The sequence below is a fragment of the Erpetoichthys calabaricus genome, chromosome 14, assembly GCF_900747795.2.
Source record: "Erpetoichthys calabaricus chromosome 14, fErpCal1.3, whole genome shotgun sequence".
In the NCBI taxonomy this organism is placed as follows: Eukaryota; Metazoa; Chordata; class Cladistia; order Polypteriformes; family Polypteridae; genus Erpetoichthys; species Erpetoichthys calabaricus.
Window position 1 is genome coordinate 28,908,279 of NC_041407.2, and position 24,254 is coordinate 28,932,532.

The 24,254-nt window shown below is 38.6% G+C and overlaps 1 protein-coding gene across 4 annotated transcripts in view; it reads left to right on the plus strand.

The window, feature by feature from the left end:
* LOC114664826 (receptor-type tyrosine-protein phosphatase U-like) overlaps positions 1–24,254 on the plus strand; it is a 1,094,815-nt gene that overhangs the window by 958,917 nt on the left and 111,644 nt on the right. For all 4 annotated transcript variants that reach the window (XM_028819112.2, XM_028819113.2, XM_028819114.2 and 1 more), the window contains one exon: positions 7,854–7,902. In XM_028819112.2, the coding sequence (XP_028674945.1) occupies positions 7,854–7,902 (49 nt within the window). The remainder of the gene's footprint in view (positions 1–7,853; positions 7,903–24,254) is intronic.

The following is a 24,254-nucleotide window of genomic DNA, read 5'->3' on the forward strand; positions in this document are numbered from 1 at the left end:
CAACTCACCCAGGAATAGCAGCACACAAATGTATCGGGCATCTCAGAATTGTCCTGACCCAGAGTAGTACATAAAGAAGCAAGGCTGTGGAGTCAGTACACAAAACCTTTGAAATCCTCAAACTCTGATGAGAAGTACTTTTAAAGCATCCTACACGCACTTCCAGCAAAGAGTAGGAGTTTGATTTTGAGAATGAATGGCAAGACGATTTTTTGGCACCCATGACAGAAAATGGCACTCATGATGACGTTTTGTAGTTTGTTTTGAATGATGATGCTTTGTAGTTATACTAATGATATTAATGCTAAGGCTTCAACACAAAGATAATAATGATATTCAAAAGGACGTGATTACACTCAAATAAAAGGTTGATGCCACTCACATGAAGTACTCTAGAGTCATGCTTTGAACGGGGCCACTTCGCAACAAAATCAAGAATAATACAGTAATGAGCACCATGATGAAAAGTCCAGGATACATAAACCAAATATGAGTTAATCCCAATACCATGGCTGTTTCTGTAATAATAAAAGGTTCACAGCTGTACATTAAGAAAAATCACCTTCCTGCTGGTATGGCCACAGGAAACGCCTGGTGAAATAACAGTTACTAGAACTAGCCACAGCTATTCTTGCGTGGTTAGCAAAGTGGCATCCCAATCAAAGCTCCCAATCTTCTTTCAGAGTTGTGTGCCATGACCTTCTCTGTGATCCCCTCTTATCTTCTGCAAGGCTCTATTTATCCAGTGCCCAGGGAGTCTCCGCCTGCCTTCTTGATCCTTCCTGGCCCTGTAAAGTGTAACATGAATATTTCAGGGGATCGTGGAATGCAGAACACAGTGTACCTGTGCGACATTTCACTCTCAATCAGCCATCCAGTCCTGCTTCTCTTCAGGCTAATATGCTGGCTACTGCAATGCTACACTACTACAGGACAGTTTGCATCCATGACTGTTTGTGTATTGATACTGTGGTATTGCTTGCAATTTGCATATGTGTGTTATTCACACTTAATAATAATAATAATAATAATACATTTTATTTATTTGTAGGTGCCTTTCTAAACGCTCAAGAACACCGAACATTAGATAAAACACAGATTATAATCAAAACTAAAATACAAAAATTAAAATCAGACAGAGCAATTGTAATCAAAGAGAAAAAGCAGTCTTAAACAAATGAGTTTTAAGTTTAGATTTGAAATGTGAAAACGATTCAGTATTTCTAAGCTCAGATGGTAGTGAGTTCCAGAGCTGGGGAGTAGAGCAACTGAATGCTCTGCTCCCCGTAGTGGTAAGATGGACGAAGGGGACAATCAAGTGGATGGAGGAAGAAGATCTAAGGGTGCGGGAGGGAATGGCAACATGGAGGAGGTCAGACAGATATGGAGGGGCAAGGATGTGGATAGCCTTAAAAGTTAGTAGGAGAAATTTGAATTGAATTCGGAACTGAACTGGAAGCCAATGAAGCTGCTGCAAAACGGGAGTGATATGGTGAGTAGAGGGGGTTCTAGTAATGATGCGGGCAGCTGAATTCTGGACCAGTTGAATCTTATAAAGAGATTTGCGAGAAAGACCAAAGAAAAGGGAACTGCAATAATCCAGATGAGAAGTGACAAGGCTATGAACAAGGAGAGCAGTGGTGTGGGGAGTGAGGGAAGATGGATATGATAAATGTTACGCAAGTAGAAATATGCAGGCCAGGAGATGTTATTGATGTGGGACTGAAAGGATAAAATACGGTCAAGGATGACACCCAGACTCTTAACCTGTGGGGAAGGGGAAACAGAGGAATTATTAATAACAAATGAAAAGTGATTTTGGATAATGTTGATTTTGTACCAGTGAGGAGAACCTCAGTTTTGTCACTATTTAATTTAAGAAAATTTGAAGAAAACCAGGATTTGATTTCTGCTATGCAATCAATAAGTGAGGAGGGTGAAAAGGAAGCAGTAGGTTTGCTAGTGAGATAGAGCTGGGTGTCATCAGCATAACAGGAGAAGCTAATGTTATATTTACGAAAGATATTACCAAGGGGAAGGAGGAAAATAATGAAAAGGAGGGGCCCCAGGACAAAGCCCACCTGAAGTAACACCGGTGGGTTGGGATGTGAAAGTTTTAAGCTGAACAAACTGAGTGCGGCCTGAGAGGTAGGATCTGAACCAGTCTAGTGGAGTGTGGGTAATGCCAATCGAAGATAATCTATTGAGAAGAGTAGTATGACAAATAGTGTCAAGGGCTGCACTCAGATCACGGAGGATGAGAATAGTAATTAAACCACAATCAGCTGCCATAAGGAGGTCATTAGTCATTTTTATAAGTGCCTGCCGTTTCTGTATTGTGGAGGGGACGAAAACCAGACTGGAACTGTTCATACAGATTATTTTGAGATAAATGAGAATGAAGTTGAATAGCCACTATTTTTTCAAGAATTTTGGAGATAGATAGATAGATAGATAGATAGATAGATAGATAGATAGATAGATAGATAGATAGATAGATAGATAGATAGATAGATAGATCCCTCCTTGATCACGGGGGTTGAGTTCTAGAACCCCCTGCGAAAGGTGAAAATCCGCAAAGTAAAAACCATATGTTTATATGGTTATTTTTATATATTTTAAGCCCTTACAAACTCTCCCACACTCTTATAAACATTTCCTGCACAGTTATACAGCATAAACCCTTTGTATTCTCTTAGGTATTAGGTGAGATTCGTTGAAATTATGTATGTAATGACACTGTTTATATACAGTAAAGCGTAAATATTATTTTAAAGATACCGAGCGTCTCCAATATCACATATGTTACAGCCATTACGATAGACAGGCCACCAGCAATAAATACGTACAATGCAAGATAAATTGTATACAGTACAACAAAATGTGTGTACAGTGACACTAAACGTACGTACATGTACTAAATACTGTACGTAGAAAATTAATTATGGTTACTCACCAACAATGACACGACAACTTGTCCGATAACGATGAGTTTAATTTTACTGCACAACAAAAGAGAGCGTTACAGCGTACTCTTCTAAATGTGCCTCTTCAGGCGACTGTGTAGCACCGCCGTTGTTCTCCTTCCATCACTCTTCAATCCAAATCCCTAAAGCAAATTCCGTCCGGACTACCGCCTTATTACGTCCACTTACAACTCATTTTGCTCCCTGGTTAAAGGACACTGCGGCTGTAGATCTTATATTCTTTTCCTCCTTTTTAAATAAAAAGAATCGTGGACTCATTGATGCCGTAATAGCGTCCTACAGCGGTGTAGCTGTTCACTTCTTTCAACATATGCAAAACTTTTACCTTTTCGGCAATCGTTAGCATCTTCCATTGGCGCTTGGGCAGTAGCAGGAGCAGATCGATTGGGAGCCATAACGAAGGGCTTGACTATGCACAAAGATAAACACAAAAGAGCACAAAAGTTAACTCTTTACACAGCGAAACACGTTGATGCTGAATGAGCGAGACGAGACTTCCTGGTTAACGCAGCGGGATCGTATTCGGCACTCCGTCGCTGAGCCAATCAGCACACAGGAACTTAACTGCGTGCTCTGATTGGGTAGCTTCTCAGCCATCCGCCAATAGCGTTCCTTGTATGAAATCAACTGGGCAAACCAACTGAGGAAGCATGTACCAGAAGTAAAAAGACCCATTGTCCGCAGAAACCCACGAAGCAGTGAAAAATCCGCGTTATATATTTAGATATGCTTACGTATAAAATAGAGTGAAGCCGCGAAAGTCAAAGCGCGATATAGCGAGGGATTACTGTAGATAGATAAACTTTATTAATCCCCAAGGGGAAATTCAAAATGAAGGGTAGATTAGAAATAGGACGAAAATTACTGAAATTAGTCGGATCTGCACCAGGTTTTTTCAGTATTGGGGTTATTGCAGCAGTTTTAAAAGATGACGAAACACTACCAGTGGTAAGAGAAGAGTGGATTATAGCAGAGATAAGGGGGACCAGAGAGGGGAGGCAGGCTTTGACCAGAGCTGTAGGGAGGAGGTCCAGTTGACAGGTGGATGGCTTAGACTTACAGACGAGATCTGAGATTTCTGAGAAAGTAGGAAGCTGAAAAGAGGAAAATGAGTGAGTTGGTGGGTGAAATTCAAATGAAGTACTGGAGGAATCCGTACAGAGAGACTGGTGAATCCATCCATCCATCCATTTTCCAACCCGCTGAATCCGAACACAGGGTCACGGGGGTCTGCTGGAGCCAATCCCAGCCAACACAGGGCACAAGGCAGGAAACAATCCTGGGCAGGGTGCCAACCCACCGCAGAGACTGGTGAATCTTCTGGATTTTTTCATTAAAAAAGGACATAAGGGAATTCCAAAAATCAGTTGAGTAAAGGTGAGAAGGTAAAGAATCCGGGGGTTGTGTGATATTATTAAGCAGTGAAAACATTGATTTGGTGTTGCCTTCACTGGAAGAAATAATGTGAGTATAATAGTTAGATTTATTTTGGGCAATACAGTCCTTGTAATAAAGTATTTGGTTTTTGTACATTTCTTTGTGAACAAAGAGTCCAGTTTTTTTATACAACCATTCAGGTTGCCGGCCTTTGGCTTTCAAAAGCCGAAGTTCAGGCGTGAACCAGGGAGCAGAAAAGGAGAAAGAAACAGATCTAGTTTTTAATGGAGCGACAGAGTTAAGAATACCATTGAGTCCAGTGTTATAGTGTGAGACCAGTTCTTCAGGAGTGGATAAATTATGACTGTCCATAAGGGAATCAATACTAGAGGAAAGAGAGTCCAAGTTAATATTCTTAATATTACGGAAAGACATGAGACGGGAAAGCTTAGTATTGGAAAGTGCAAGTTTAACATTGAATGAAATAAGAAAGTGATCAGTTATGGGGAGTTCATCTGCAGTACAATGAAGCGGAGTAACTCCAGAACAGCAAATCAAGTCCAAGATATGTGATTTGGAATAAGTGGGAACATCAGTATGCTGCTGGAATCCAAAACTCTCAAGGCAGGATGTAAAGTGTCTAGTAATAGGGACATTGATATTATCCATATGTATATTGAAATCCCCCAGAAGTATTATGTTTGATGAAACAGTAGATAGGTGTGTAAGAAAATGACCTTATGTGCATGTCGACTTGCATGAATGCAACTTTGTTTAACATTACCTCTCATGGAATGGTGGGAAAATGTATACATCTGCATATTACCTCATGTGTTGTAAAGACATTCAAAGTTTGGAGCAAACTTCAAGAAATGGTTGGTTGTGACAAATCCAAATCATCATTACTGCAAACCTACATTTTCCCTGTGGCCCAAAACTGTAATATTACTAACACTTTAATTTCGGCTGTCAGTGCACGGTTTCTCTGTATAAATGGATCAATCACATGATAGACAAGATTTGTTACGAATATTACTCCATCTCTGTCAAATCAATATCCTTTTACAAGTTCATTCTGCAGCCTTTCCTGGGATGTCTGCCTAAACATAATCTTTTTGGAGCTCCTGGCTATCCAGGACAGCTCACAAGATCTCCTAACTCTTGATAAAATAATTGAAATTGATAAAATATTTTTACTCCTACTCCTAAAAGTAGGACCAAATTAGATTCATTCAGATTTTTTAGCCAGTTAGGACTGTTTTCCTACTGTGAGACACTTGATAAATATTTGCACAGGATTAAAATTAAAATCTGCTTGGCTTGCATGCTTTTGGAAAGATGGAAGGAAAACTGTAGTACTCAGTGGAAAATCCAGACAGTGGAAAATGTGTCAACTCCACAAGGACAATGACTTGGTGCAGGAGTCAAACCCCAGGACACTGGATGGGCGAGGAAGCAGCGCTAACCACTCCACACCAAAAGCAAATGTTATACAAATTAACTGCAAAGGGCAAAATCATTAACTAAAAATAGTTGTTTCATTTTATCTAATAGTACAATTGGCATGTTATGTTTTTTATATTTACTCCCCTCAAGCAGTTTTATACTACACACAAGTACAGATCAAATGTGTCAGCATGTTGCTGGTGCTCCAGTATGCCAGTGCATTCCATTCTTCCATTTTCTACCCTGCCTATCCACTTTCAGTCTGCTTTGGAGACTCTCTGTGCTTAAATCGGTTTAGGGCTGAAGTAAATACCTTAGATTAGCAGTCCTTCGAGAGGGTTAAATGTGAAGAGGGGAGCTCAGTGCACCGTCTCGCTATACAGATCAGCCTGCATGTCCATTTTAAATGACCTGATGATGTGCAGAGATATCTAAGCAGTGTGGTGGCTGTGGTAGAATCCCGGCAGTCCTCCTACAGTAAGTCCTCAACTACCTATTAGGCAGCGAGAAAATCTGCTTACACGGTAAGACAGAACATCCAGAAAGCTTTGGACTCATTTGAACTGCTGCTGTTTGTTTATTCTACTAAATGTTTTTAATATAACAGAAAAAAACTCACAAGATTTATTATATGGCATTGGCATGAATGAATGCTTTTGAATGTTGCAGTTCTCAAACTGACATCCTTTTTGCACATTTCATACTTACTGTGTTAATTACATTTGCTAAATTAAAGGTGAATTTTTAAGTAACTTTATAATGCTTGTTAAAGGATGTAAAAAGTAACAGAACTGAATGAGTGCATTGCCTAGCCTGTCGAGGTGAGCTGCATAATCTGACTTCTCAAGGGTCATAGATAATGCTGCTTTTCATTCACTTAAAGCCATGAATTAGCCACTGATTAAGCACTTGGTAAATGAAATGAACAGACACTGTGACCCTCAAAGTCTGAGACTTCCCACCCTGCCACTAGCTAGCTGTGAGAAATTATACTCTTCATCTAATGACACCTTAAATCTTTTAGAGCTGTAGCAGCTGCTGGCATTTACTTTTGTCATGCTGACAGGTAATTTGTGCAAATACAGTAAATTCATTTTACTGAATTTGTCCTTCTAAAAAAAAAAAAAAAAAAAAATGCATAAGTGCACCTTGTGCCAAGTGTTCATTAAGTGCTCTTCCCACATAACTAACTGCTCAGTCTGTGACAGTTTTAAGATTTAAGTGGCTTTGAATGCACACCTGCACGAGTGTATCAGTAGCAGGAGCCCTGCTGGGTTTTCACACACACCAGTGTCACAGGTGTATCAACAATTGCTCACCACACAAGACATGCAAGCAGCAGCAGTCCTGCTGTCTCAAAGAGGCCGTTGGTGTAAGGTGGCAACAGAGCAATGAAATGACTTGTGCAGGAATGAATACCAACAGGCTGCAGAAATAGGTAAGTATAGCAGTGGCACTGAAACAGGCATTTTAGAATGCACAGCTTGTTGGCTATAAAATATGTGAAGAGGATACACGGGTGACGTAGCAGTCATTGTATGAGAATATCGCAGGATATCTGAATATCACTAATAAAGTTACCATCTTCAAATAGGCTTTCTAGCAGGATAATGCAACAAGTCCTGGAATTGGTGCAAGAAAGATGACAGAGAAGTAAGCTCATCAGTCAACACATCTGAATCCAATTTAGTATCTGCAGATTGAAAGGAACAAGATAACAACTGCTGGACACTTTAGACGTGAGCCAGTATCCCAGTGTGACACTCTCGAGGCTACTGACCCAATAAATTCTGGAGTTCAACTTACTATTGGTTGTACCTAATAAAATTGTTATTTGATTTATAATGCAGTTCATAATACAGCCTGACTTAAGAAATTAAGTGATATAATTTAAATACGATGACAAAGATCATGTATTTGCAATACAGAAAATGTATAGAAAAATGAATGTGATGTGAAAACTAGAAGACATTGCCTGTTTGGGAAATATATGAAATAATATCTGGTATGCTGCTAATTCATTTCTCTCTCTGTTGATTCCAGAGTTTCTTTGATGGCTGGGATGTATCTAAGAAGAAAGACAAGTCTAAAGGTAACGGATACATTTCAGATTCTCATGTTGTCAGATTTCGTTAGTTGCTAAACAATTGTCTTGGTAAACTAAAACCTAAAAACCCAGCAATTGATAGAATGGTCTCCTTTTGTTTGTCAAATGCCTTATGTTTTAATGAGTGTGTAAATGGAATTTTTGTAAACAGCATAAAACAGATTCTTGTTCACAGCCATACGTCTCTCCACCCTAGGGCCCTACACGACTTCTGTGCAATAAATACACCATCTTGCAAATGTGGCGATAGATAGATAGATAGATAGATAGATAGATAGATAGATAGATAGATAGATAGATAGATAGATAGATAGATAGATAGATAGATAGATAGATAGATGTGTAAGGCACTATATAACAGATAGATAGATAGATAGATAGATAGATAGATAGATAGATAGATAGATAGATAGATAGATAGATAGATAGATAGATAGATGTGTAAGGCACTATATAATAGATAGATAGATAGATAGATAGATAGATAGATAGATAGATAGATAGATAGATAGATAGATAGATAGATAGATAGATAGATAGATAGATAGATACCAAGGGGAAATTCACATACTCCAGCAGCAGCATGCTGATAAAGAAAATATTAAATTAAAGAGTGATAAAAATGCAGTTATACAGACAGATAATAACTTTGAATAATGTTAACGTTTACCCCCCCCGGGTGGAATTGAAGAGTCGCATAGTGTTGGGGAGGAGCGATCTCCTCAGTCTGTATCCCCCCCCCGGGTAAACCAAAACTATTGTGCCGGTCAGTCTGAGCTCGCATTGAAATATGTCAAAAGAAAAAATGAACATTGTTTATTTAGTAAATGTTATAATCAAAATAAACAAAACGATGACTCGTGCACAAATTTGAAAGAAAAAATAAAAAAAGATAAAGTCTTAAATTAACTTAATCAAATTCAGGGTCATCAGGGGCAATCCTGGCACCATTGGGCACAATGGAGGAATCAGCCTTAAGCAGGGCACCAGTCAAACACAAGAAGGCAAGTGACACAAATGTTTGAGTGATGCTACCATTTGAAACTGCCATTTTTATTTTCCCTGCGCCCTCATCATGCAGCTGCCAAACTGCATGCAAAAAAGATGGGAGGAGCCAGAGAACACTGGTAGGCCAATCCTATTGGTTCTGATGTGTTTTGTTTTTTTTTTTCCTTCCACTGTGAAAGTTATCTTCATCAAGATAGACCAAGTGCTTTCAGTGTAGCTAATAGATTAGGAAAGCCAGTAGGTTATTAAAATCATTTAAATTACTGTTAGATAGATAGATAGATAGATAGATAGATAGATAGATAGATAGATAGATAGATAGATAGATAGATAGATAGATAGATAGATAGATAGATAGATAGATAGATAGATAGATACTTTATTAATCCCAAGGGGAAATTCACATACTCCAGCAGCAGCATACTGATACAAAAAAAAATTAAAGAGTAATAAAAATGTAGGTAAAAACAGACAATAATTTAATGTTAATGTTTACCCCCCCCACCCCCCCCGTCTGGAATTGAAGAGTCGCATAGTTTGAGGGAGGAACGATCTCCTCAGTCTGTCAGTGGAGCAGGACAGTGACAGACTCCTTTGTCTGGAGATGATACTGTTCAGTGGATGCAGTGGATTCTCCATAATTGATAGGAGCCTGCTGAACGCCCGTCGCTCTGCCACGGATGTCAAGCTGTCCAGCTCCGTGCCAACAATAGAGCCTGCCTTCTTCACCAGTTTGTCCAGACGTGAGGCATCCTTCTTCTTTATGCTGCCTCCCCAGCACACCACTGCGTAGAAGAGGGCATTCGCCACAACTGTCTGATAGAACATCTGCAGCATCTTATTGCAGATGTTGAAGGACACCAGTCTTCTAAGGAAGTATAGCCAGCTCTGTCCTCTCTTGCACAGAGAATCAGTATTGGCAGTCCAGTCCAATTTATCATCCAGCTGCACTCCCAGGTATTTATAGGTCTGTACCCTCTGCACACAGTCACTTCTGATGATCACGGGGTCCAGGAGGGGCCTGGGCCTCCTAAAATCCACCACCAGCTCCTTGGTTTTGCTGGTGTTCAGGTGTAAGTGGTTTGAGTCGCACCATTTAACAAAGCCCTTGATGAGGTTCCTATACTCCTCCTCCTGCCCACTCCTAATGCAGCCCATGATAGCAGTGTCGTCAGCGAACCTTTGCACGTGGCAGGACTCCGAGTTGTATTGGAAGTCCAATGTATATAGGCTGAACAGGACCAGAGAAAGTACAGTCCCCTGCGGCGCTCCTGTGTTGCTGACCACAATGTCAGACCTGCAGTTCCCGAGACGCACATACTGAGGTCTGTTTGTAAGATAGTCCACGATCCATGCCACTAGGTATGAATCTACTCCCATCTCTGTCAGCTTGTCCCCAAGGAGCAGAGGTTGGATGGTGTTGAAGGCGCTAGAGAAGTCTAGAAACATAATTCTTACTGCACCACTGCCTCTGTCCAAGTGGGAGAATGATCGGTGTAGCATATAGATGATGGCATCCTCCGCTCCCACCTTCTCCTGGTATGCGAACTGCAGAGGGTCGAGGGCATGGCGGACCTGTGGCCTCAGATGGTGAAGCAGCAGCCGATCCATGGTCTTCATCACATGTGACGTCAGAGCGACAGGCTGGAAGTCGTTCAGCTCACTAGGATGTGATACCTTTGGGACTGGGGTGATACAAGATGTTTTCCAAAGCCTCAGGACTCTTCCCTGTTCCAGGCTCAGGTTGAAGATGCGCTGTAGAGGACTCCCCAGCTCCAACACACAAGCCTTCAGCAGTCGTGGCGATACTCCATCTGGACCCGCTGCTTTGCTGGCACGAAGTCTCCTCAGCTCTTTGCTCACCTGCACTGCTGTAATTATGGGTGGGGATGTCTCTCCTATGCTCGTATCAGCAGAAGGATGGGTGGAGGGTGTAGTACTCTGAGGTGAGAGTGTGTTAGGATGGTCAAACCTGTTAAAGAAGTTGTTCATTTGGTTTGCTCTCTTCACGTCTCTCTCAATGGTGGCACCCCGCTTCAAGCTGCAGCCAGTGATGATCTTCATTCCATCCCACACTTCCTTCATGCTGTTATTCTGCAACTTCTGCTCCAGCTTTCTCCTGTACTGCTCCTTCACCGCCATGAGCTGGACTCAGAGTTCCTTCTGCACGCACTTGAGCTCATGCTGATCAGCGTCTTTAAAAGCCCTTTTCTTCTGGTTCAAAAGGCCTTTGATGTCACTTGTAATCCATGGCTTGTTGTTAGCTGTTTTCTTAGCTCTCACATTTGATTTCTAAATACATAATATAAAAGCAGCTAACTCCAATATTCCAGGCTAAATTTCCAATATTGTTGGAGTGGTTGGTGACTTTTGTACAGAGTACAGTCAAAGTCTTACTTGCATGTCCAACCAACATTCAGTGTGTTTCAGGTTATGAGGCTTATCATTGCAAAACTCCTTTTGGCCTTACAAAAGCTGATACTGGTGTTTATTAACTGAACAGTATTATCTCCAGACAGAGGAGCAGCTTCAGCGTTAGACTGCTGTCACTTTCCTGCTCCACTAACAGACTAAGGAGATCGTTCCTCCCCAACACTATGCGACTCTTCAATTCCATCCGGGGGGGTAAACGTTAAAATTATACAAAGTTATTGTCTGTCTGTATACCTGCATTGTTATCACTCTTTAATTTAATATTGTTCTTTGTCAGTATGCTGCTGCTGGAGTATGTGAATTTCCCCTTGGGATTAATAAAGTATCTATCTATCTATCTGTCTATCTATCTATTATCCATGCTGTTGCATATTGTCAAGTAAAACATCCATTTTTTACTTTCACTCTTTTCCTTAATGTGATTCACATGGTACTTAGGTAGGATTTGAAGTTTAGAGTAGGCACCACTAATACTGATGCCCCTACTCCCTTATCTTGAGCTGGCTTTGTGAGGTGTGCATCTTTTTATTGAAATAGGACAGTCCTCTTCTATGTGCTATTTCAAAGTGTTATTTTCTTAGTTCCATTTTTTTTTTGTTCATATTCAACTATTCTTGATCAGCAAAATTTGCAAAAGCATTTAAAATTTAACTAAAAATTTGCCATGTGGTCAGCATTTTTTTTACAGTGCTGCACGATGCCCTGTGAGGCCATTATCACATCACAGACCTGTAGCAGCCATAATTGATGGGGATGTCACTGAACTTTCACCCCTTACTTCATCTCACACTTTACAATGCTGCCTGATCTGCTGCACATGTTTGTGGCATCACTTCCCAACTGCTACTCCACATGCATTTAAAAAAAAAAGAAAACCTGCAGTATTTTCATTTTGAGGGGTACACTACCTGACCATAATGAGAAAATCTATAATAATAAAAGGCAAAGCCCTCACTGACTGACTGACTGACTGACTGACTGACTGACTCACTCACTCACTCACTCACTCACTCACTGACTGACTGACTCACTCATCACTAATTCTCCAACTTCCCGTGTAGGTGGAAGGCTGAAATTTGGCAGGCTCATTCCTTACAGCTTACTTACAAAAGTTAGGCAGGTTTCATTTAGAAATTCTACGCGTAATGGTCATAACTGGAACATATTTTTTGTCCATATACTGTAATGGAGGAGGCGGAGTCACGTATCGCGTCATCACGCCTCCTACGTAATCACGTGACCTAAAAACAAGGAAGAGATTTACAGCACGAGTCAAACGCGGGAACGAAGGTAAATGACGTTAATTTTTGACTGTCTTTTAATACTGTGTAAGCATACATATTAACATGTGCAATTAAACGTGTGCATTTACGGGGTGATTTTTCAGGCTTAAAAGCTCGCCTTTTATCAAACGCAGAAACAAAGGTAACTGACGTTGTTCACTGTCTTTTAATACTGTGTAACCATACATATTAACACATGTGCAAATAAACGTGTGCATTTACGGGGTGATTTCTCAGGCTTAAAAGCTCGCCTTTTACTAAAAAGGTAAATGCAAAACTATTTTCAATCATTCTATGATCTGCTTCTCACAACTGAAGGCACCATGGCTGATGGTAAATGACGTTAATTTTTGAGTGTCTTTTAATACTGTGTAAGCATACATATTAACACGTGCAATTAAACGTGTGCATTTACGGGGTGATTTCTCAGGCTTAAAAGCTCGCCTTTTATGAAACGCGGGAACAAAGGTAAATCACGTTCTTCACTGTCTTTTAATACTGTGTAACCATACATATTAACACATGTGCAATTAAACGTGTGCATTTACGGGGTGGTTTCTCAGGCTTAAAAGCTCGCCTTTTACTAAAAAGGTAAATGCAAAACTATTTTCAATCATTCTATGATCTGCTTCTCACAACTGAAGGCACCGTGGCTGATGTTACGTCACTTGCTGTCCGACCATAAGCTTTACCTGGTAGGTAGCCGGACACTCACTTCACTCCCTTTCGGGAATCGAACCTCTGAGGTTTTCTTTTGTTCTTAATTAAAATTTAAAACCAATACTTCACCGCTGCTAAGCCCCTCTAGCGCTGACGTCTGAGGTTCGATTACCGTAAGCAAGTGCAGTGAGTGTGTAATTACATTCACGGCATTCGTAGTCTGATTCACAATCTGATTGTATGGGTGCTTACTTCCAGGTAACGCTTACACTTGGCCACCAAGTCAGCTCGAAGTGATCACTTGAGTAAAGGCAAACTGTTATTAGTATATTTTCCCTCAATTTAAAAACGTTTTATTTTCTTCTTAATAAAAATTTAAAAGCGGTACTTCGCCGGTGCGAAGCGCGTGGATTTGACCGACTGACACATACAGACATATTCATGAGTGCAGGTACTTCGGAAAGAAAGCACCGCGTAAACGTAAACTTTAAATTAACTTCATAGACCTACAAAAGGTTGCCATTCATTTGAGGCAAGATTGCTTTTCTTCTGTACAACTATACGTTGCATTCTCAAAAGAGTGTGCTTGCACGGCTTCGGATATAGATATATATATATATGTATGTCTATATATAAATATGTAAGCTTATAAGTACTGCCTTACTTCTCTTTAAGAAAGGAAGATGTAATGATACTTGATTTAAACGATTCCATGTCTTCCTGGGTTTGCGTAGCTTATTGTCTAAAAAGGAGAAACCCTCATTTATAAAACTTTGCTGCAGATGACTTAGCTTATTGTCAATATCTTTACACGTTTTTTTAACACTTATTGACTGAAACGGGCTTTCACGAAAAAAGTTAGGGCTTTGCTACAGGATACACCCTCCACAAGTTAAGCAAGTAAAAATAAAATATATATTTCTGTTTTATTTAAACATTTTAAGTTCGTATGCATAGCCCCATTTGGCTGTTTAATTTTTTTTTTTCTTTCTTCAGTAATATTTAATCTCCTTAAAGAAAAAGAACATATCCATTTTACTTTTTTTCTATCTCTGTAGTAATATTTTAGTGTAAAAGAATAACCAGTATTTAAACTTTTTATGTTACTTTATACATTTATTTTACACAATGTTGAAAAATTAATAAAAAAGCTACATATTTTGGCAGCTGCTGCTTTCATTTTCAATAAAATGAAAAAAGCTCTCCAAGAGAAAACGTCAATAAAGAAGAAACAGTTTGCACTATCTAAAAATCAGAAACCCTCATTTATAAAAGTTTGCTGCAGATGACTTAACTGAAAATAAATGAATAGTTCCTATGTGTATAATACATATTTATCTATTTTACTTATGCCTTTATTCCACCAACTTACAACATCTGAGGTACAATTTGTTACATTACTTTTGTTTTTTGCACAACATGCAGGTGAAGTGACTTCCTCAGGGTCACACAGTGGTGTCAGTACCAGGATTTGAACTCACAAGCTCCGGGTTTGCTGAAATATTACTGAAGAAAGAAAAAAAACGAAAACGGGCAAATGGGGCTATGCATACAAATGTCCATCCGTCCATTATCCAACCTGCTATATCCTAAATACAGGAGCCACTAAGTAGATATGTATATATACAGTATATATATATACAGTGGTGTGAAAAACTATTTGCCCCCTTCCTGATTTCTTATTCTTTTGCATGTTTGTCACACAAAATGTTTCTGATCATCAAACACATTTAACCATTAGTCAAATATAACACAAGTAAACACAAAATGCAGTTTGTAAATGGTGGTTTTTATTATTTAGGGAGAAAAAAAAATCCAAACCTACATGGCCCTGTGTGAAAAAGTAATTGCCCCCTGAACCCAATAACTGGTTGGGCCACCCTTAGCAGCAATAACTGCAATCAAGCGTTTGCGATAACTTGCAATGAGTCTTTTACAGCGCTCTGGAGGAATTTTGGCCCACTCATCTTTGCAAAATTGTTGTAATTCAGCTTTATTTGAGGGTTTTCTAGCATGATCCGCCTTTTTAAGGTCATGCCATAGCATCTCAATTGGATTCAGGTCAGGACTTTGACTAGGCCACTCCAAAGTCTTCATTTTGTTTTTCTTCAGCCATTCAGAGGTGGATTTGCTGGTGTGTTTTGGGTCATTGTCCTGTTGCAGCACCCAAGATCGCTTCAGCTTGAGTTGACGAACAGATGGCCGGACATTCTCCTTCAGGATTTTTTGGTAGACAGTAGAATTCATGGTTCCATCTATCACAGCAAGCCTTCCAGGTCCTGAAGCAGCAAAACAACCCCAGACCATCACACTACCACCACCATATTTTACTGTTGGTATGATGTTCTTTTTCTGAAATGCTGTGTTCCTTTTACGCCAGATGTAACGGGACATTTGTCTTCCAAAAAGTTCAGCTTTTGTCTCATCAGTCCACAAGGTATTTTCCCAAAAGTCTTGGCAATCATTGAGATGTTTCTTAGCAAAATTGAGACGAGCCCTAATGTTCTTTTTGCTTAACAGTGGTTTGCGTCTTGGAAATCTGCCATGCAGGCCGTTTTTGCCCAGTCTCTTTCTTATGGTGGAGTCGTGAACACTGACCTTAATTGAGGCAAGTGAGGCCTGCAGTTCTTTAGACGTTGTCCTGGGGTCTTTTGTGACCTCTCGGATGAGTCGTCTCTGCGCTCTTGGGGTAATTTTGGTCGGCCGGCCACTCCTGGGAATGTTCACCACTGTTCCATGTTTTTGCCATTTGTGGATAATGGCTCTCACTGTGGTTCGCTGGAGTCCCAAAGCTTTAGAAATGGCTTTATAACCTTTACCAGACTGATAGATCTCAATTACTTCTGTTCTCATTTGTTCCTGAATTTCTTTGGATCTTGGCATGATGTCTAGCTTTTGAGGTGCTTTTGGTCTACTTCTCTGTGTCAGGCAGCTCCTATTTAAGTGATTTCTTGATTGAAACAGGTGTGGCAGTAATCAGGCCTGGGGGTGGCTACGGAAATTGAACTCAGGTGTGATACACCACAGTTAGGTTATTTTTTAACAAGGGGGCAATTACTTTTTCACACAGGGCCATGTAGGTTTGGATTTTTTTTCTCCCTAAATAATAAAAACCATCATTTAAAAACTGCATTTTGTGTTTACTTGTATTATATTTGACTAATGGTTAAATGTGTTTGATGATCAGAAACATTTTGTGTGACAAACATGCAAAAGAATAAGAAATCAGGAAGGGGGCAAATAGTTTTTCACACCACTGTATATACAGTATATATATATATATATATATATATATATATATATATATATATATATGTATATATATATATATATATATGTATATATATATATATATATATATATATGTATATATATATATATATATACAGTTTATATATATATATATATATATATATATATATATATATATATATATGTGAATGTATGTATGTATATATGTATGTCTATATATATATATATATATATATATGTATATGTAGATATGTAAATTTGTATGTGTATATATATGTTTATGTGGATGTGTATATGTGTATATACGTATGTATATGTAGATATGTGTATATGTAGATATGTATATATATATCTATATGTATATATATGTTTATGTGTGTGTGTGTGTGTATATTATATATATAAAAGACAGCAACACTCATAACAATGACAACACAATTACATTGACAATCATGTTACGTTATTTTTAAAATGTTTCCTTTTTTTTTTTTCATAACCTCTTTAACACACTACTTCTCCGCTGCAAACCGTGGGTATTTTGCTATATATATATATATATATATATATATATATATATATATATGTCTGTATGTGTATATACAGTATATATATTTATATATATATATATATATATATATGTGTGTATGTATGTATGTGTGTATATGTATGTGTATATATATGTTGATATATGTATATATATGTGGATGTGTATATGTATATATATATATATATATATGTATATATGTAGATATGTGTATATGTAGATATGTATATAAGTATATATGTTTATGTATATATATGTTTACATAACCTCTTTAACACACTACTTCTCCGCTGCGAAGCGCGGGTATTTTGCTAGTTATTAATATACAGTCATATGAAAAAGTTTGGGAACCCTTCTTAATTCTTTGGATTTTTGTTTATCATTGGCTAAGCTTTCAAAGTAGCAGCTTCCTTTTAATATATGACATGCCTTATGGAAACAGTAGTATTTTCAGCAGTGACATTAAGTTTATTGGATTAACAGAAAATATGCAATATGTATCATAACAAAATTAGACACGTGCATAAATTTGGGCACCCCAACAGAGATATGAATGACATCAATACTTAGTTGAGCCTCCTTTTGCAAATATAACAGTCTCTAGACGCTGTCCTCCTATAGCTTCTGATGCGTGTCTAGATTCTGGATGGAGGTCTTTTTGATCATTCTTCCATACAAAATCTCTCCAGTTCAGTTAAATTTGATGGTGGCCGAGCCTGGACAGCCTGCTTCAAATCATCCCATAGATTTTCGATGATATTCAAGTCAGGGGACTGTGACGGCCATTCCAGAACATTGTACTTCTCCCTCTGCATGAATGCCTTTGTGTTTTGAGTCATTGTCTTGTTGGAATATCCAGCCCCTGCGTAACTTCAACTTTGTGACTGATGCTTGAACATTATCCTGAAGAATTTGTTGATATTGGCTTGAATTCATCCGATCCTTGACTTTAACAAGGGCCCCAGTCCCTGAACTAGCCACACAGCATGATGGAACCAAATTTGACAGTAGATAGCAGGTGTTTTTCTTGGAATGCGGTGTTCTTCTTCCGCAATGCAAAGCACTTTTTTTTATGACCAAATAGCTCAATTTTTGTCTCATCAGTCCAAAGCACTTTGTTCCAAAATGAATCTGGCTTGTCTAAATGAGCATTTGCATATAACAAGCGACTCTGTTTGTGGCGTTGAGTGCAGAAAGGGCTTCTTTCTCATCACCCTGCCATACAGATGTTCTTTGTGCAAATTGCGCTGAATTGTAGAACGATGTACAGATACACCATCTGCAGCAAGATGTTCTTGCACGTCTTTGGAGGTGATCTGTGGGTTGTCTGTAACCATTCTCACAATCCTGTGCATATGCCGCTCCTGTATTTTTCTTGGCCTGCCAGATGTGGGTATAACTGCAACTGTGCCTGTGGCCTTCCATTTCCTGATTATATTCCTTACAGTTGAAACTGACAGTTTAAACCTCCGAGATAGCTTGTTGTAGCCTTCCCCTAAACCAAGAGACTCAACAATCTTTGTTTTCAGATCTTTTGAGAGTTGCTTTGAGGATCCCATGCTGTCACTCTTCAGAGGGGAGTCAAAGGGAACCACAACTTGCAACTGACCACCTTAAATACCTTTTCTCATGATTGGACACACCTGTCTATGAAGTTCAAGGCTTAACGAGCTCATCCAACAAATTTGGTGTTGTAAGTAATCAGTATTGAGCAGTTACACTCATTTAAATCAGCCAAATTACAAGGGGACCCAAATTTTTGCACAGCCAGTTTTTCACATTTGATTTAATTTCATACAACTAAATACTGCTTCACTAAAAATCTTTGTTCGGAAAACACCCCAGTACTCAGATGTTCCTGAAATACATACCACTGTTATCTTTTTTTGTTGAAAGTAGAATCGATTATTATGCAGGCTGAGAGGGGTTCCCAAACTTTTTCATGACTGTACTTTGTTATTCTACATAGATGCTATTTGCTATGTAGCACAGACTGGGCAGTAATCAGATTGGAACTCTGAGCACCCAGGGATCTGCGCTTTTTACTTGGCAGCAATAGCATATGATGCTGATCCCTGCGTGCCCACTCACTCACCAAAGCACCACTCACGTGGCCCAGCAGTGAATCAAAACAAACCTTAAAGGAGCCCCCACCATCGGAGGAAGGAAACACATGGGACAGTGTGAAATAACGCTTTCCTAGCCTTCAGGGACACTTAAAAGATCATTGCATTATTATAATCCACACAAAACTGGTTCAGTTCCTCCTTCCTCATTAACTTCAATGCATTTTGCTGAGTTCAGTGAAGTTTGTGAACATTTCCACTATTTTGCCGAACTCCACAGGTTTCACTCATCACTACTCCAACACTGCCCAGCGAACTTGTATAGAATTTTGCATATCCTGTTTTGATCTACTGTATTTATGGAGTACTTGTTTTACTCAGCTACCTGTTTAAGTGTGTGAGATTGGGAAATAATACTATGCTTAAGAAGAGCAGGATGGAGTGGCTTATCTTGACTGACTTACTGGTGCCAACCACTGACCTGATGGTGCACTTAGGAATTTAAAAAAGTTGGTGTTGTGATACAAATAAGAACAGTAACATGTTACTGTTTTCATACAAAACTAGGGGGCTTTGCCCTCTGCTCGCTTTGCTCGCCCACTCCGTCCCTCCCAGCACTACATGCCAACCACTTGCATCTCTGCCGCTCATGTTGTGAAGAGAGGGGCTGAACGCACCCCAAGGAGATGTGACCGCTCCTCCGACACCCCCTCTTAAGCGTGATACAATGGTGAAACACATACCGTTTTTTTTTTTTTTTTACCTCCTCTTTGCTCGATCAGCTGCTGGATTGCTGCTGCTGCTCTTTTCGCTTTTACCTTTCCATCAATATCGCATTGAATTTTGATTCTGTGTTTGGAATTACATTGTGACAAAGCAATGTATAACTGTCCATGAGTGAATATTGTTTCTTTCTCTCTACAAGAAATGTGTCTGACATAACCACGCAGGACTTTTCCAATCTCTTTGCATAAGCTCTTTTCTTGCAGGGCTTCCGGCCAACGGACGTGGTTACATCACTTGGCAAGAACATTCATCTCATTGTCTCTGAGACAATCACGTCTCGTCTCCTTCCAAGATTTTATTTTATAATAGAGAGACATCTTTCTTCTTCTTCAACATCAAGTGTGGATGTTAACCTTCACTTCAAATTGCAGCCCTTTGCATGATATAACTTATTTAAGTTTACAAGCCTACAGTGTATTGGTTATGTAGTCTCCTTCATAAGATGTTTATGTGGACATCATTCTAATATGACCACTTCCCAAACTTGATTTTTGTGTTTATCGATATTAAAAAGAACTGGGCAACACTTTTTTTTTTTTTTTATCATGGAGAATCCACTGAACAGTGTCATCTCCAGACAGAGGAGCAGCTTCAGTGACAGACTGCTGTCACTGTCCTGCTCCACTGACAGACTGAGGAGATCGTTCCTCTCCCACACTAGGCGACTCTTCAATTCCATTTGGGGGGGTAAACGTTAACATTATTCAAAGTTATTGTCTGTTATACCTGCATTTTTATCACTCTTTAATTTAAAATTGCTTTTTATCAGTATGCTGCTGCTGGAGTATGTGAATTTCCCCTTGGGATTAATAAAGTATCTATCTATCTATCTTTATAATAGCATTCATTACTTTCATGAATAAACAGTTACAAACCTTTATAATGAATAATTAGTTTAGACTAGGTATTCCAATGATGATTAAAAATATGAAGAAGCAATTATATAATCTTATTAATGAATTATTAATAAGATTATTGTTAAATGTTACCAAATATACAAATAATAACTTAATTACAGAATAACTCTTGTGATTTACATTAATTAATAGTTGGATAATGATTACTAATGACATACTGCTGAAAGTTATTATAAAGTGTGACCACACATTGATTTCTTTTATTCTGTTCAACAGCCTTTCTCTCAAGAAAAAAGCTTCATTAAACAATACATTTTGCCCAGGATAGGAAACCTGAAATATTATAATCAACACGACAACAGCCTCATAAATGACAATCCCCCCAACAGCCTACAGCACATATTATGCAAGCACTGACCAAATGAAGTCCCTAAAACAAGGTGGTGGGCTAACTGTCCTCTCATGGACTCATCTTGACCAGAGTTTCTTATGTGTGTGTTATTATCTATCATGGAGTATGTTTGTTATTTAAATTTACTATGATCTTCTGAATAATGATGTTAAGGTATTCTTCAAAGTTCTAGCTAAAAGGATCGAGAAAGTGTTTCCTTCTGTAATATCACAAGACCAAACCAGATATATTAAAGGCAGACTCTTGGCTTCTAATATTCAGCATTTGTTTAATGTAATATATTCACCCATAAAATCTAACACACCAGTGATCTTATTATCTTTGGACACGGATAAAGCATTTGATATTCACCACATTGCACAAATTTGGGTTTGGCCCAAACATGCATGCATGGGTAAAACTATCTATACCAGTCCAGAACCCTCTGTTTGTTTTAACAACATTATCTCAACCTAGTTCAGCCTATAACATGGTACCATTGTTTTCTGCAGTTGCCATTGGCATTCACTTTCAAAATGCATCAGATATAAAGGAGATTATCAGAGAAGGATTTGAACAGAAAAGATCACTATATGCAGATGATATGGTATTGTATTTATCAGACCCACAAACTTCCTTACCAGTAGTCCTTAATGCACTAGCAGAATTTCAAAAGAAACAATATTAGACAGAGCATCTATCAATTTATATTATCAGATCTGTTTAAATACAGGGTGGAGCAGGGAAACAGGAAATTTTCAACTGATGTTTAATGCATGAATAAACACATTACAAAATACATTTAATGTATTGTACAGGATATGCAATTGATGATGGTAATATTCATTTTATGTTTTGAAGAAAATATCATGAAGGTGTTGTCCATTTCTCTGTACACATTCTGACAGCCTGTTGTGGAAATTCTGCATTGCTTGACATAACATGTCAAGAGGAATGCCAGCAATTTCCTCTTCAATCCTCCTTTTTAGTTCCACAGTGGTTGCAGGACATGTGCGGTACACTTGGCTTTTAAGATGTCCCCACAAAAAAAAAAAAAAATCACAGTGAGATTTGGGGATCTTGGAGGCCACAGAATGTCACCGTTGTGTGAAATGACGCGCCTTCCAAACAATCGTTGAATAGCTGCCATCGACTGTCGGGCAGTATGCAAAGTTTTGTTTTTTAAGGCTGAAGCCATTTCCTCGAAATCATACACCCATGTTGCAATCGCATAAGCAGTTGGGAAACGATTGTGAAGTCCTAACTGGTAATGACGCTGAAATTCCCATTGCGCAGCAGTCCCACTATCACCATTCTTATAAAAGGCTTGTTGCGCACCACTCCACTGCTCCATTATAACTAATGGCAAGGGGTTCTAAACGAGATCGCATCGGTCCCAAACAACTGCCAACGTTCCAGGGTTGCCAACACCTAGTTCCAAAACTTCCCGTTTCCCTGCACCTTCCTGTAAAAAATTGAACAAGATGTGAACAGACAGTCTACTCAATATCTCCCATTAGGAGGGGAATCAATATTGTAAAGATGAACATCCTTCCCAAGCTTCTTTTTCTATTTCATGGCATCTTCATACACATTAAACATCTTCCTTTAAAAAATTAGACTCAGTTATAAGATCATTTATTTGGAATTTGAGACATCCATGCATTCAAATGGTGACTCTACAAAGACAAGCAGAAGGTGCAATGGCACTACCTAACTTTTAATTTTATGACTGTGTAGCAAATATACAAGCTATGAAGAACTGGAAATCAACACAAATTGCTGAATATACACAAGCCTGGTCTGTAACAGAAATAAAATCCTGCTGTACTTCTTTATATGCCATGATTTGTGCCCCAGTAAATACAACTTATCATCAATATACTAATAATCCAATTGTCCATCAATCACTCAGAAAATGCTATGCTATGAATTTCACTGGCTTTGGACTTTCACGGTTTGCAGGGAGACCTTCAATTCTGATATTATTCCTTCTGTATCCATCTTCCAGTGCAGTTAGTCAGTCTCCAAGCAGTTTGCATTTGGAATTTGTAACCTTTGCTTTTCTGTCATTGATAGATGCCAGTTGTTCAACTATTTCAATACAAGTCGTGAATATTTGCTTAACATCTTCAAGCTGAGCATCAGGTTCTCTAAATTTATTCTCAAACTTACTTGCGTTTTCCTGTATTTTTTCCTCAGTTTTTTCCAGCATACCTTTAAAAGTTACCTCAAAGTGATTACTGAAACATTTCTCCTACTATTTAATATCCTGAAGCAGCGTCTCGTTTGTGTTGTTTATGTACTTTATATCTTTCCTTATATCATTTGTATTATTTGAAACTAGTGCTGAGTGGTATGACCAAAATTCTATATCACGGTATTTTTCAAAATTATACCATTTTCATGGTTTTCAACGGTATTTTTTTCCCCATACATGAGTGGATGTTAACCACATTTTCCAGTACAATTACCGCAGAAGACTGGCTAAGAATAACCTATTCCACGATCATGAGAATTGTACATTGTACAAGAAAACATTTTAATGTGCACACAAGTATTAATACAGGTTTGCAAGGCCCTATAAAGTGATAGTTTTCAAGGGGGTGGCACTAATGAAGTGAAGTAATCACATTGCATTACAGTTGCAGTCAAAATATAGAACCATTTTATTGAACAAATTTTGCAAACAACTTAAACTATAATTTTGACAACATATTTTCAACCATCCAAAGAGGCATTTAGACTTAGTAAAATATCTGGAGGTGCTTGTCAAAAGTTGTATTGCACTGAGTCTTAGAAAAGGAATAAATAGTAAATATTTTTTGTAAACCAACTACACTTTCTGTTAATGTTAACAGTCTCTGTCCACTGACACGTTAGCTACAGTATATGGATTGTAATAGCGTTGGTTATCTTGATCCACCGCTTGCTTTTTTTTTCGTAGGCAGTACCTCCAGAAAACGCGTCTACAAGTGACGTCTGACTCGAGTGTCCTCTAGCTTTTTCAGTTTTACCTGAGGAATTAGAGGGTGCCAATCTTAGTTCCATACATTC